The sequence below is a fragment of the Triticum aestivum genome, chromosome 3B, assembly GCF_018294505.1.
Source record: "Triticum aestivum cultivar Chinese Spring chromosome 3B, IWGSC CS RefSeq v2.1, whole genome shotgun sequence".
Lineage (NCBI taxonomy): Eukaryota > Viridiplantae > Streptophyta > Magnoliopsida > Poales > Poaceae > Triticum > Triticum aestivum.
This window is the reverse complement of record NC_057801.1, coordinates 38,640,218-38,653,041: the sequence shown is the minus strand read 5'-3', so window position 1 is coordinate 38,653,041 and position 12,824 is coordinate 38,640,218. Positions and strand designations below refer to the sequence as shown.

Genomic DNA, 12,824 nt, shown 5'->3' with positions numbered 1-12,824 from the left:
CATGACCCATGCTGCTGTTTCCGCCGGTGTCAACCCGCTCCCTGGGTGAAGCCGGAACGGAAGCGCCTGTTGGTGGTATGCTGGTACGCCGAGATATGGTACGAGCTCGCGCAGGTGCACTTGTGGGAGCTCGATGCAAGCTCCACAAGCAGAGCAGCAGAGGTGAGTGCTATTTCATCTACACATGTACCAGCTCAAGTGGTAGAAACAGAGGATCAGAGAGTATGCACGTATTGAAGTTTGATGTCCAGCTTCACCTATCAACTATTCTTAGTTTTCAAACACACGAGCGCAAGGGAAAATGCAAATTAGGTTTAGCCTTTTTGTAGAGTGATCATTTGTATTTCCACCTGCCTCGCCCACATTTGTGGTCTTATGGTCTAAACATCATAAAAATTAACATACACTAATTAGTTCTATTGCTACTTGCTAATATTAACTATTAAAAAAGTATGTTCGTCGTAGATTGTCTCCTCCATATGATAGTACTCCTAGTTTGCAGATTCAAGGCCCAACAACATGCATGTGTAAGAGGAAGTACGAGGATACCCTAGGTCGATGGCTCGCAACGCATCCCCAGGTTCAACGCCATCTAAACCGCCAGTCACGGCACCCCCCCCCCCCCCCCCGCCTTCCGGACGGCAAGCTCACAACGCCGTCGCTGAGGCATTTCTAGCAAATGTCGACGAGCTCGTAGCACCTGCCTGCCCTCGGCCGGTTGGGCTCACTAAGTTGTCGAGCAGGCTCGCATCATGTTTCTCCCCTTGTCACAGGGCCAGCATCATCATTGCCGCCCTCACTAAAACATCCTGGTCGTTATCGGTCTTCACATCTCTGCCTTGTCAGTTGCAGCATCGAGCGCCTATGTTGTACTTCGTTGTTGGGTTCAAAAAAAACAAACAACATGCATCAAATTCATCTACAAAATATAAAGTTGAAGCAATACAAACCTTGCAAGCGTTTTGTCAAACACCTTGTGGGCGCAGAGCTGCACACGGCCGTCGGGCGCTGTTCGTCGGAGGAATGGTGTGCTCGAGGGACGGTGGCGAGGAGAGGAAGTGGAGGAAGCAGTGGTGGCGCACGGGGATAGGAGGGGGAAGTGCCAACGGGTCGCCAAAGCAAACGGGGAAGGTATAGGCGGCAGCGCCGGCGCCTGGAGGTCTCAGATCCGGCAGTTGGTCAAGTCGCGCGCGAACCATCGCTGCCCATCGCGCGGGAGCGGATGCAACAAGTACACCGCGTGCGATGACGTTTTTCTCCGCGCGCTCAACCAAGTTTACCGCACGTGTGATTATTGCGCGGCTGCTGGAGCGTCCGTTTCGGCTCCGCGCGCGCAAAAAAGCGGTTTTCTTCAGCGAAGGATAATGTATGGTCTCGGATGAAGGGAGGTGCAAAAAGCTATGGATGCCGTGACCTCCGGGGCAGGCGCATATACTAGCGCAGTTCCAGCCGGATCAGATCATTTCCAGCCGCTGAGCGAGAACGGTGACCTTTCGGCGTGCAGGTTGTGCAGCAGGAATAAGCATGCGTGTGCTGCTAGGGCGGAGATCAGTGCTCGTGGCAACGGGGGATGCATCGTGGGTGGCCGTGGTGTTGCGTTGCGTTGCGTGGAACAAGGCACGTCGGCGGGGTTGTGTTGGTCATTTGGTTTCGTGCGTGCGTGCTGATTAGCTAGCCCAATGGTTTGCGTGATTTTCTCGTCAGAAGATTGAGCAGTGCTAGGTGAGTGAGCCGCTTCGTAGGATTGACTTTGGACCAGAAAAATTGGAGACGAAAATCATCTTTTTCACAAAATCAAGTATGGAGAAGGGAAAATTCACGTGGGCTAACACTTTGCAAAACCCAACGTATGAGAAGCTAGATAGAGTCCTAGCAAGCGTTGAGTGGGAACAGAAATTCCCCCTGGTTACAGTACAAGCATTATCCCGCGGTATCTCAGACCACACACCTCTGTAGTGGATTCTGGGGAGGCAACGCATGTGGGTAACAAAAATACTTTCTCTTTCGAACTTGCGTGGTTTGAAAGAGAAGGGTTCCTGGATCTGATAGCCAGAGAATGGGCGAAAGATGCAGGAGGAAGATCTCCAATTGAGAGATGGCAGAATAAGATTAGGAACTTGAGAAGTTTCTTGCGTGGTTGGACTAAGCATTTTAGTGGGAGTTATAAGATTGAAAAGGAGAGACTCCTTACTCTTACTCAGTCCTTAGATGTGAAAGCTGAGTCCACAATTCTGCAGTCCGCAGAGCTTCATGCTAAAGTGGATGCGGAGATGAGATTGAAAGAGCTGTTGAGAGAAGAGGAGTTGAAATGGGCATTGCGAGCTAAGGTTCGTAAAGTTGTCCAAGGGGACGCCAATACTCAATTCTTCCATACTCAGTTTGAGCAAGACGAGGGTACGATCATTGGACAAGAGAACCTAAAGCTTTACATTACCAACTATTACAAGCAGCTTTTTGGGCCTCCAGAGGATAACTTTGTGTCCCTGGATGAGTCGAGAATTGAGGATGTGCCTCAGTTGGCTGCCGACGAAAATGAGGTATTGACTGCGCCGTTCTCGGAGAAAGAGGTGTTTGACGCGATTGCACAGATGAAGAACTATAAGGCTCCGGGGCCGGATGGATTTCCTGCTGAGATTTATAAGAGATGTTAGCATATAATTAAAGGGGATCTGCTACCGATGTTCCACGATCTGTTCTCCGGTCAGCTTCAGCTGTATCATTTGAATTTTGGAACAATTACATTACTACCAAAGAAAACAGAGGCTGTGAGAATTGAGCAGTTCCTGCCTATCTGTCTTCTTAATGTCAGTTTCAAAATTTTTACCAAGGTTGGGACTAATAGACTCACACAGATTGCGCATTCTGTGGTGCAGCCGACCCAAACTGCTTTCATGCCAGACAGAAACATCCTAGATGGGGTTGTAGTCTTGCATGAGACCCTCCATGAACTCCATTCGAAAAACACTAGATGGGGTTGTTTTCAAAGTGGATTTCGAAAAGGCGTACAATAAAGTTAAGTGGCCGTTCCTACAACAGGCTTTGCGCATGAAAGGTTTCGACCCAGCTTGGAGAAAGCAGGTTGAATCTTTTACGCAAAAAGGGAGTGTTGGAATCAAAGTGAATGATGACATAGGTCACTATTTCCAGACACATAAAGGCCCGAGACAAGGAGATCCGATGTCACCTATTCTATTCAACATCGTAGCTGACATGTTGACCATTCTAATAGGTAGGGCAAAGGATGCTGGCCAAGTAGGTGGCCTTGTACCTCATCTAGTTGATGGAGGGGTGTCTATCCTACAGTACGCTGATGACACTATACTTTTCGTGGAGCATGACTTGGCAAAAGCGCGAAACATGAAGCTGGTGTTATGCTTATTCGAACAATTGACGGGCTTAAAGATTAACTTTCACAAGAGTGAATTGTTCTGCTTTGGAAGAGCCAAAGAAGAACAAGAAGCTTATAAGCAATTGTTCGGGTGTGAAATTGGGAGTTTACCTTTTACGTATTTAGGTATACCAATTCACCATCGTAAGCTAACAAATAGAGAGTGGAAGTGTGTTGAGGATCGATTCGAGAAGAAACTAAGCTGTTGGAAGGGCAAGTTGATGTCCTATGGGGGCCGGTTAATTCTTATTAATTCGGTCCTCACGAGCATGCCTATGTTTCTTTTGTCGTTTTTTGAGATACCAGTTGGAGTTAGGAAAAGACTGGATTTCTATCGATCCCGTTTCTTTTGGCAAAGTGATGATTCCAAAAGGAAATATCGACTCACTAAATGGGATATTATTTGCCGACCAAAAGACCAAGGGGGTCTTGGGATTGAAAATCTTGAGGTGAAAAACAGAAGTCTTCTCAGTAAGTGGCTGTACAAGTTATCCGTAGAGTCGGAAGCCTCCTGGGCGTAGATTCTGCGCAAGAAGTACCTTCATTCCAAAACTTTGTCACAGGTGACAGTGAGGTCGACGGACTCACCTTTTTGGAAAGGGCTGATGAGAGTTAAATCGGTCTTTTTCAACAGAACAAAGTTTATTATCGGAGACGGTAACAATACTAGATTCTGGGAGGATACATGGCTAGGGGAAACTCCTCTCGTGCTACAGTATCCGTCTCTTTATAACGTCGTGCAACGGAGAGACGCTCTGGTTGCAACCGTTCTTAAGACTGCTCCCCTTAATATCCAATTTAGGAGAACACTTGTCGGAGCTCGTTGGGAAGCCTGGCTACATCTGGTGAGAAGACTGATGGCTGTTGAGCTTGCTCAACGGCCGGATTCGTTGAGCTGTAAATTAACCAGGAGTGGAGAGTTCACGGTTAAATCGATGTACTTAGATGTCATCAATTCTAGCTCTATTCCCCTCTCCAAGCATGTTTGGAATGTCAAGGTCCCTCTGAGAGTTAAAGTGTTTATGTGGTTTGTTCATATACAAGTTATTTTAACCAAGGATAATTTGACAAAACGCAATTGGACCGGCTCTAAGAGATGTAGTTTTTGTGATCAAGACGAGAATACCAAACACCTCTTCCTCGATTGTCCTATGGCGAAGGTTCTTTGGCGGACTGTTCACATTGCTTTTAATATTACTCCACCGAATAATATCAACATGTTATTTGGGACGTGGCTGGATGGGATAGAGGCCCAAACGGCTAAACACATTCGTGTAGGAGTATGTGCCTTACTCTGAGCAGTCTGTAACTGTAGGAATGATATGGTTTTTAACAGAACAACATATACTCATTTTTTGCAGGTCATCTTCCGAGCTACTACGCTGATCCGTATGTGATCGCTACTCACTCAAACGGAGGCCAGGGAGCATTTGGTTACTGGATCTGCCCGATGGGAGATGGTAGCTCGGGCTATTTTCAGCCGGTTTGGATGGCGGACATGTAATAGGATAAGCAATTAGTTTTCTTATCTTTATTTTGCATGCCGGTTGTGGCTTTTACTTTGCTGCTCTTTGTGAGCCGTTTGGGGACTATTGTCTAACGGAGTTACAGACCTTTGTTGGACCTATTTTATTTTAATAAATGTGGCCGTATGCATCTTTCTGATGTAGAGGCCGGGGCTGCGCCCCTTTTCCAAAAAAAAGTATGGAGAAGGGAAGTTTTTTTCCGAGACAATTATGAAAAAAGATAGGATTGCGCTATCTGAACGAAAAGGCCCATTTGGGTCCCATGCGGCCCGTTATGTGGCTCTGATCTGTGTCGTTCGGTCGACTACGTGGCCTTGCGGGCCCTTTGCAAAGGCCTACAACCCAAACCCGCCGAGGCGCCGACGTCTCTTGTTGGTTCGCGTCGTTATGGCGCCGCTGGCTGGCCGGTAATGGCATATTGCCCTCGATTTTCTAGGCCCTCACCGGTGCAAGCGCCGCCACAGCCTGCGGGTCCACCATGGCCCGCACAGAGCAAAGTCAGTAACCTCCACCCCCTCGAACTACCTTAACATTGGTTAGGGCGGCGAATGGGGAGCCACGGTAGCGATTTTGCCTGAGAAGCAGCACAAACCCTTTTCTCGCTAGCAGAGGAAGATTAAAATCGGAGCAGGGGGCGGTGGTCGCTGGCGGGGTTCTGCGTACGTGAAGCAAAAGCACAGTGCTATTCCTCGAGTAGAAACCACCTACCAAGCAGAGGACCAAGTAAGTATACCGCCTTCAGCTTCTGCTTGCTACGAATTGGCATATGATCACTCCCATGTTTAAATTATATCCAGATTTAAAATTTTAGGGCCACAATTAAATCCTAAATCGCGTTTAAAGTTTTTAGGGTAAATTTTACTCCGGAAGATCTGTAACTTGATTGGACAGACCGGTTTGGTTTCACGTTCTATGCAATGGAACCGGGGAAAGTTCCCCTGATCTTCGAAAATTATAGCCTGGAAGGTCTTGGTAAGTCTCTGTCTTTGGGATAAGATCCAATCCTTTTACCTATTCGAACTTGTAAGGCTGAACACAAAGTACTACTTCCTGGAATACAGTGATAGGAGGCTTCGGTTATCACCTAGTGACATGCAAGTTGTATAACCTTGGTATGCGCTAGTACAAATATGACACACATTTAGGGGCCTGTCGAAGAAGAAAAAATGATTGGCCTTGACATCTCCATATGCAAGCTAATTTTCGTTTGTTGCAGAACTATAATGCACGCCTGTGACATTGCTGTGAGTGTTATCAACAACAGGTTTTATGATAACCGGCTATGCAAGTTTGTTGTCGCCACTCATAATGTAAGATGAATCAAAGGTATGACATTGTGCCTCTTATGTTTGACACGCCATTCCCAACTACCAGCCTGAAAAAAACATAATGTGTTAGTCAATATAACCCCCATCTGGTGATGCAGTGATTATTTCCTTACATGGACAATGTTTTTTCGTAATGGAACTTTAGCTCAACAAGACATTTATCCGAGTTTTATTTATAATCAGAAAAGCATGCTTTACAGATAGAGCCACCCATTACTCTAGGTCATTCAGACACAACACATGTAATAAACGTCTATTGCACATAAACTAAATCTTTTGATTTCACCACAGCTAGATTTCCATCACATGGCCCTTCTCTATAATCTTAAAGCGCTTCTTACTTGGTTTCTTCAAACAAAATTGGAAGACTGAGTAATTTATATATTGGAATTTCTAGTCAATTATGCATTAGCAATTCCTTAATGATTATCATACAAGTCAAACTTAGTTGAGCCTGTTCAGTTTCTAAACATACTCTGCTACAGGTTACCTTCTCAAAGAGTTGGAAATTGTTGTGTATTTCCTGAATTCACAAGCCTTATCTCCTCGGATGTCATAGAGCTTGCACTTTCTACATTCATATTATGAGCTGCATTTTCGCTGGAATTAGGGATAAGCAAGTAGGTCAAGTTACAGAAAGTATTAAAAGAAAAAACAACTTCACCAAAAAAGGAACACAAACAGATGTAGAAGCATCTTACAGTAGTCCATTGAAGTTCTGCTTCGGTGGCATGGCCATATCATCTAAGCTTCTGTCAAACATTTCTAGAACTTTTGTTATAGTAGGGCGATACGCAGGTAATACTTGTATGCACCACAAGCCAATCAAGGTCATCTTTCTTGCAATTTCCTCAATGTCACTTGTAACTTCACATGCTTCTAATCCATCATCTTGAGCAAAGTGGTCATAAATCCAATCTGGGAAATACTTTTCGCTGGATTTTTCTGCCAATGATTTCACATTTTTCCTTCCTCCAACAATCTCTAGCAACATCATTCCATAACTATAAACATCTGACTTTGTTGAAACAAGTCCGAAGTTTCGTGAGTGAACTTCTGGAGCAATGAATCCAATTGTTCCTCTAGCACCAACCATTGAAAGCTTGCTCTCCTTGGTACCGCACAGTTTAGCAAGACCAAAATCAGCAATTTTTGGGCAAAAATCCTGATCTAGAAGGATATTTTGAGGCTTAATGTCAAAATGGACGATCCGTGTATTACAGCTATGGTGCAAATATTCCAGTGCACGAGCTATCCCGGTAGCTATTGCATAGAGCCTCTCCCATCCTAAAATTTCTTTTGGATTCTCTGAGTAAATGTATCTATCCAGAGAACCATTGCACATGTACTCATATATAAGAGCTCGTTTTGATCCCTCCAAACAAAATCCAAACAGGCTAACAATATTCACATGAGAGGTCCTACCAATGCTCATAACCTCATTAACAAACTCTTCCCCATTTCCTTTGCAATCATGCAAGAATTTCACAGCAACAAGACGACCATCATGTAGCTTTCCTTCGAAGACCACACCATAACCACCTTTACCAAGCTGCTTATTGCGAGAAGACGTTATCTTCATTACTTCTGAGTAAGTGAATCTCTTTGGAGCAAGGGATCCATAAGATATTATCATGGCCTCGTAATGCCTTTCAGTGGTGCTGCTATTCTTTTTCGAGAGGAGAAACCAGTTCCTTTTCCCCGTCATATACCATATCAGCACATAAATACATGCAAAGAGTAGCGCTGCAGCTGCTGATGTCAAAGCTGAGATTGAAAAAGTAGATGTACCAGGTGTTATAATATGGATATTTAGAGCTCTAAGAACATCGAATGATTTAAATTGAAGTTAATTGGTTCTATGGTTATGGTTTCACATGACCACATGCTTTCAACTCTTTTTTTCACAAAACCACAAGTTCTGTTATAATCTTTCCAGTCTACCAGACAGTCAGTACCAGACCTCCTACTTAGGTTCCTAAGGGGCCGCTTACGTGGTGTTTGTTACACATGGACTTGGACCTCACCAATCAGGTTGCTCTTTCCTCTCTCTACCTTGTCCCTATTTCTACATACAACTCCCAATTTGGGACACTATGCTCTTCTCATCTTCTGTACGGCTGCTCCACTTCCTGCTTGATCAGGAGCTCTACAAACACCCAAAGCCGTCCAAGAGGTCACCTCCTGGCCATCCCCACTGGGAGCTATACCACTCTGATCTGCATATCCCTCCTCTCCTGCCATGATGTATGACGCCATCCCAAGGCCACTGCTGTTCGTCTAAGAGCGCGCTGGGTCGGACGGCTCCAGGAGGAAGAGGTTGCTAATGGTGCTGGTTTTCAAGGCTAACAACACGTGCTCCAGAATCTCTGACGCTCAACTAAGCACTGTCCCCGCAATGAGGAGCTTCACCACCCAGGATCCAACGGGTTATAGGAATGGGTTGAAAAGGTTGAAAGAGTACAAGGCGGCAAAAGTAGGATTTTTTTTTGTTGAAGATGTAGGTTATTGATCCTAGTTGACTTTTATTATGCACAAACTGAGTGTATTTGTTCCAGTCGAATTATATAGTCAAACTTAAGAAAATATGTATCTTTCTTAACAGAAAAATAGGTATCTTAGAAATCATGGTTTAGGAACTATTGACATTTAAATGATAACATGTGAAAATATGATGCAACTGCTAGCATACCTATTAGGAGAATCTTTGTGCCAACTCTCTTGCTACCTGGAATATCACACAATATTATTTAGTTTAAAAATCAATGACATCAAATATATTATATTGTTTTTTACAAAAATAATAATTAACAGGCTCAATACATAAACACATAAAAAAATGTTGTACGCAATACTGTAAAGAGAATTGACTGCATATCCCACTTCGTTTCAATACTAGTTTGATACAATACTACAGCAAGTTATATGCCCACATAATTTTGGAAAATCCTACTCTGCCAGTTACCATCCTGTATATGTAACTTGTTATCATGAAGACACTCATTCTGAGCACTGGCAAACTAAGTGGAGTATAGCTCTGGCAATCTTATTTTAATGTCACAGACTGATCTAACAACACAAACTGATGACCCACCAAGACACTAGAGTCAAAAGTTGATTTTACATCAATACTGATGTTACCCAAGATCATGTACCAACAACACAACTTGTCGAAAATCTGGAAATAGCGTATTAATATGTAATTATGCAATTCTGAAATTAACATAACTAATGATGGTTGATCAGAAAAGAAGCACACTAGTTTTTTGTTCCCATCAAACTAGGCTGAGCTACTTGTTCTGTCACTAGTTTTGGGTACCCACTTGAAAGTATATATTATGGAAGTTTTAATAATGCAAACAGCTGCCGGCGAGGGCATCAAGTTCTGAAATTTACTATAATGCAAGCAGCTGAGGCTTGAGGCAAGTGGGCCACTTCAAGTGGCCAAGTGCTCCTGATTCTAGACTTTATTTACCGATGAAGATATACAGCATTTAGAGTACTCTATCTTCCAAGGGGAGAGTTGGTCGGGAGGACCCGAACATTGGGGTCCTCCCACTGCTCATACCGGGTGCCTATGAATAATGTCTACTAGTCAATGCCACTGATGGAGCCGCCGCCTCCCTCCCAATCCCCTCCCTTCCGATATGAGCTAGGGCTTCGAGCTGCCACCGCCCCTCTCTTCGCTGCCGCCAGAGCTCCGTGGGGCAAAGCCCAGACACGGGATGATTGCGGCGGCGGGGCCTTCCTTTGCCGTGGCTTAGGGATGTGGTTGCGGTGGAGATTCACTCAGGTGTCCCGGACATGTGCTTCGGCGGTGCAACGATAAGGGCCCCTCTGTCGTCGATGGTTCACCCAGGCGGGGAGGTGGGGCGGCTCCGGTCGTGTAGTTTCTCGGTGGCTAATGTCACCCATGGGTGTGCTAGATGATGGAGGAGGTCGATCTGGTGGTCCAGCCGGATATGAACGTGAATTTGCCAGCGAAAGCTTGGTTCGCCCTCGGCCAGAACTGACAACGGTGGTGCCAGCGGGTGTCGTTACCTCATTGAAGGCGTTGTGGGACGATCTGTGTTTCTTGTGTGCCCCGGGGGAAACCCGAGATTTAGGCTCTCAGTATCGCATGATGGCGAGGTTCCTGCGTTGTCACCCCCATGGGGGCATCATCTTTGGGGTTGTACACTAGCTGGAGGGACAAGTGTTTGGCTTGGTGGTTGGGCACAAAGTGGAGCGGCATGCCATCTACAGTATCGACAACAGCGAGTCTTGGCGGCAAGATGGAGTGGGGTCTAGGCGGTGGATATACCGTTCGATGGGTCTTTGTAGGAGGCATGCGCTAGTCGGCGTCCTGCTGGCGTCAATGGCAGAAGGATCTGCCAAGATCGATACATTAATTACTCCTGAAGATGGGTTTGCGGAAGAAGGCAGCGACGGATTCTACAGCGTGCGCATGCGGTGCATGCTGAGGGTGTGCTAGACCGGTTGGTACTCCCGGCTCGCCGGCGGAGGGCTTGGTGAGGCCACCGGATTTCTTGGTGTGCGTGGCGCCCGGTCAGGGCACATCATCAATCTTGTAGTTAGGGCGACAGTTTTTGCCAGAAAGATGGCTTTGGGTTGATCTATTTATTTATTTTGAAAGATGTTGAATAATGTAATAAAGATGGATGTGTGCATCGCTCTATGGAGAGGCCGCGGTAATAATCCTTTACGAAAAAAGTCAATGGCACCAATTGGGTATATAAGTAAACACCGACTCTTAAATTGTGACCCATTGACTTGACTCAAAGAGAATGTGATCTAGGAAAAAAATACTGAAGGTGTAGTTCAATGCCATGCATATGCCTAGAATGCAATGGACCGGCGGAATCTCACCTAACATACTAGCTTGCACTAGTTTGGCCAAAACAACTCAAGAACTAGGGGAGAAGCTTAACCACCGGCTGCGATGTTTGACCATTCTTTGATTTGACTTCTTCACAAACTAGCAAAAAATTGTCTAAGTGGAGTAATCTGGATGAAAAGCTGCTAAGTGGGTTAATTAGCGAAAAAATTACGAAGTAGAAGGGTAAAAACTGAAATTTACTCTAAAAGATACTGCAGTGACGATGGGTCACCGAAAAGCCAAACGATGGCTTCATCAGTGTGTAAATAAAAGTGATGCCTAGTTCGTCCTAGAAATTACTCTTTCGTTCGTCTTAAAGAAGAAAGAATTAACTAGGGTGCAGAGTCGAGTTCGGCGAACTCACCGCAATCTATTGGTCGCACGCCGTCGGAGCAATTGCAGGAAAACCCGGTGCCGTCGTTGGCATAGCTGCACTGCCCGCCGCTTGTCACGCACTTGGTGCAATCGCCTGACACCACCAACCACTCGAGAAGAAACCCCTGTCTCATGCTGGGGACATAGTCGCTGCCATCAGCGAAACCAAGGACCGGAACCACTGCGACACGACACGATGGAGGGAGCCCGCTTTGTTCACGCTGGTGGTCGCCATACGCCCCACCAAGGCGGTAGAAGGACTCGTCGGCGCAACCCGTGCGGCTGAACCCCGGCGGCGCCACCTGCTGCTGCTGCTTGGTGCAGTTGTAGAGGACGACAACCTCCCTGTTCTTCTTGCTGATGGTGTACGGCCCCAGCCCGAGACCCAGCGAGATATTGAACCACCACGGCGGACAGCCGTCGTCGAGCGGCAGGTTGTTGTCCACGGCGATGAATGAGGAGTTCTCGGTGAAGATTTCAAGGACCTGGTAGCCCCCGAACAAGGAGCGACTGAGGAATGCTTGGCCGCCGTTGCAGTTGATCTGGAAGGACGGGGACCCGCATGGCGGCTGACCTTCATCCTCCAACCAAAACGGGTAAGCCACGATCAGGTTGCCGCATGCATTGGGCGAGCATGTAGCCAAATCTTCCGTGCTAGCCACCGGATGCAATCGAAGCACGAAAGCCAAGAGCAATACTAAGAGCGGGATTATCATATCGTGGATCGTGGATGAGCGGAGCGGGGATTAGACGCGCATGGCGTGAAGATTATACGAATGGCCAGTGCTAAGAAGATGCCAGTGACCGCAACTGGTTCTGACGCGAGCCACGAAAGGGGACACACATCACATGTAGGACAGTTTTCTTGCATTCTTTTGTCTAAGTCCACTTTCATATTTGAAACATGGTCAGCACTTTTTTTTGGGAATCACCCGGCGCAGCACTTTTGATGACGACTTTGTCAAACGTCTAGCATCCTCACTAAATTACTACCGTTGGCGCGCTAAATAATGTGCAATTGAAAAGAAGTGTTAAAAAAAAGTGGCCTGCACGGCTGCACCAGTTCATCGTCCTGCAAATCACATGACTTGCACATATCCTAATCCTGTTGCTTTTAAAACGGGCGACATTGTTATATGGTCAAAAAGAAAAACTTGACTAATGAACATAAGCTTCTACTGTCAAAGTTTGAAGAACTCGTCTCTCATCATGATTCATGAGGCTCTTTTTATTTGATCATCAGAAGCTTAATTTTGAATTCCCCAAAAGGAAGCAAGATCTCGAAAAGATGGTACTGCCTTATGAAGTTATGATGTGTTAATTATTGA

At 45.9% G+C, this 12,824-nt stretch overlaps 2 protein-coding genes across 2 annotated transcripts; both read right to left on the bottom strand.

Moving 5' to 3' along the window:
* Window positions 1–6,736: 6,736 nt before the first annotated feature.
* On the bottom strand, window positions 6,737–8,501 carry LOC123064603 (LEAF RUST 10 DISEASE-RESISTANCE LOCUS RECEPTOR-LIKE PROTEIN KINASE-like 2.1). The gene is given in 4 exon segments (XM_044488050.1): window positions 6,737–6,842; window positions 6,944–8,062; window positions 8,298–8,369; window positions 8,371–8,501. Coding segments are annotated over 4 exon segments (1,428 nt in total).
* Window positions 8,502–11,453: 2,952 nt separating this feature from the next.
* Window positions 11,454–12,212, bottom strand: LOC123067237 (LEAF RUST 10 DISEASE-RESISTANCE LOCUS RECEPTOR-LIKE PROTEIN KINASE-like 1.2). The gene has a single exon (XM_044490127.1). The coding sequence runs from the start codon at window positions 12,210–12,212 to the stop codon at window positions 11,454–11,456; it is 759 nt and encodes a 252-aa protein (XP_044346062.1).
* Window positions 12,213–12,824: the final 612 nt, after the last annotated feature.

Bases quoted from the DNA above. Each gene is read 5' to 3' on its own strand.
- LOC123067237 (XM_044490127.1), bottom strand. From the start codon at position 12,212: ATGATAATCCCGCTCTTAGTATTGCTCTTGGCTTTCGTGCTTCGATTG.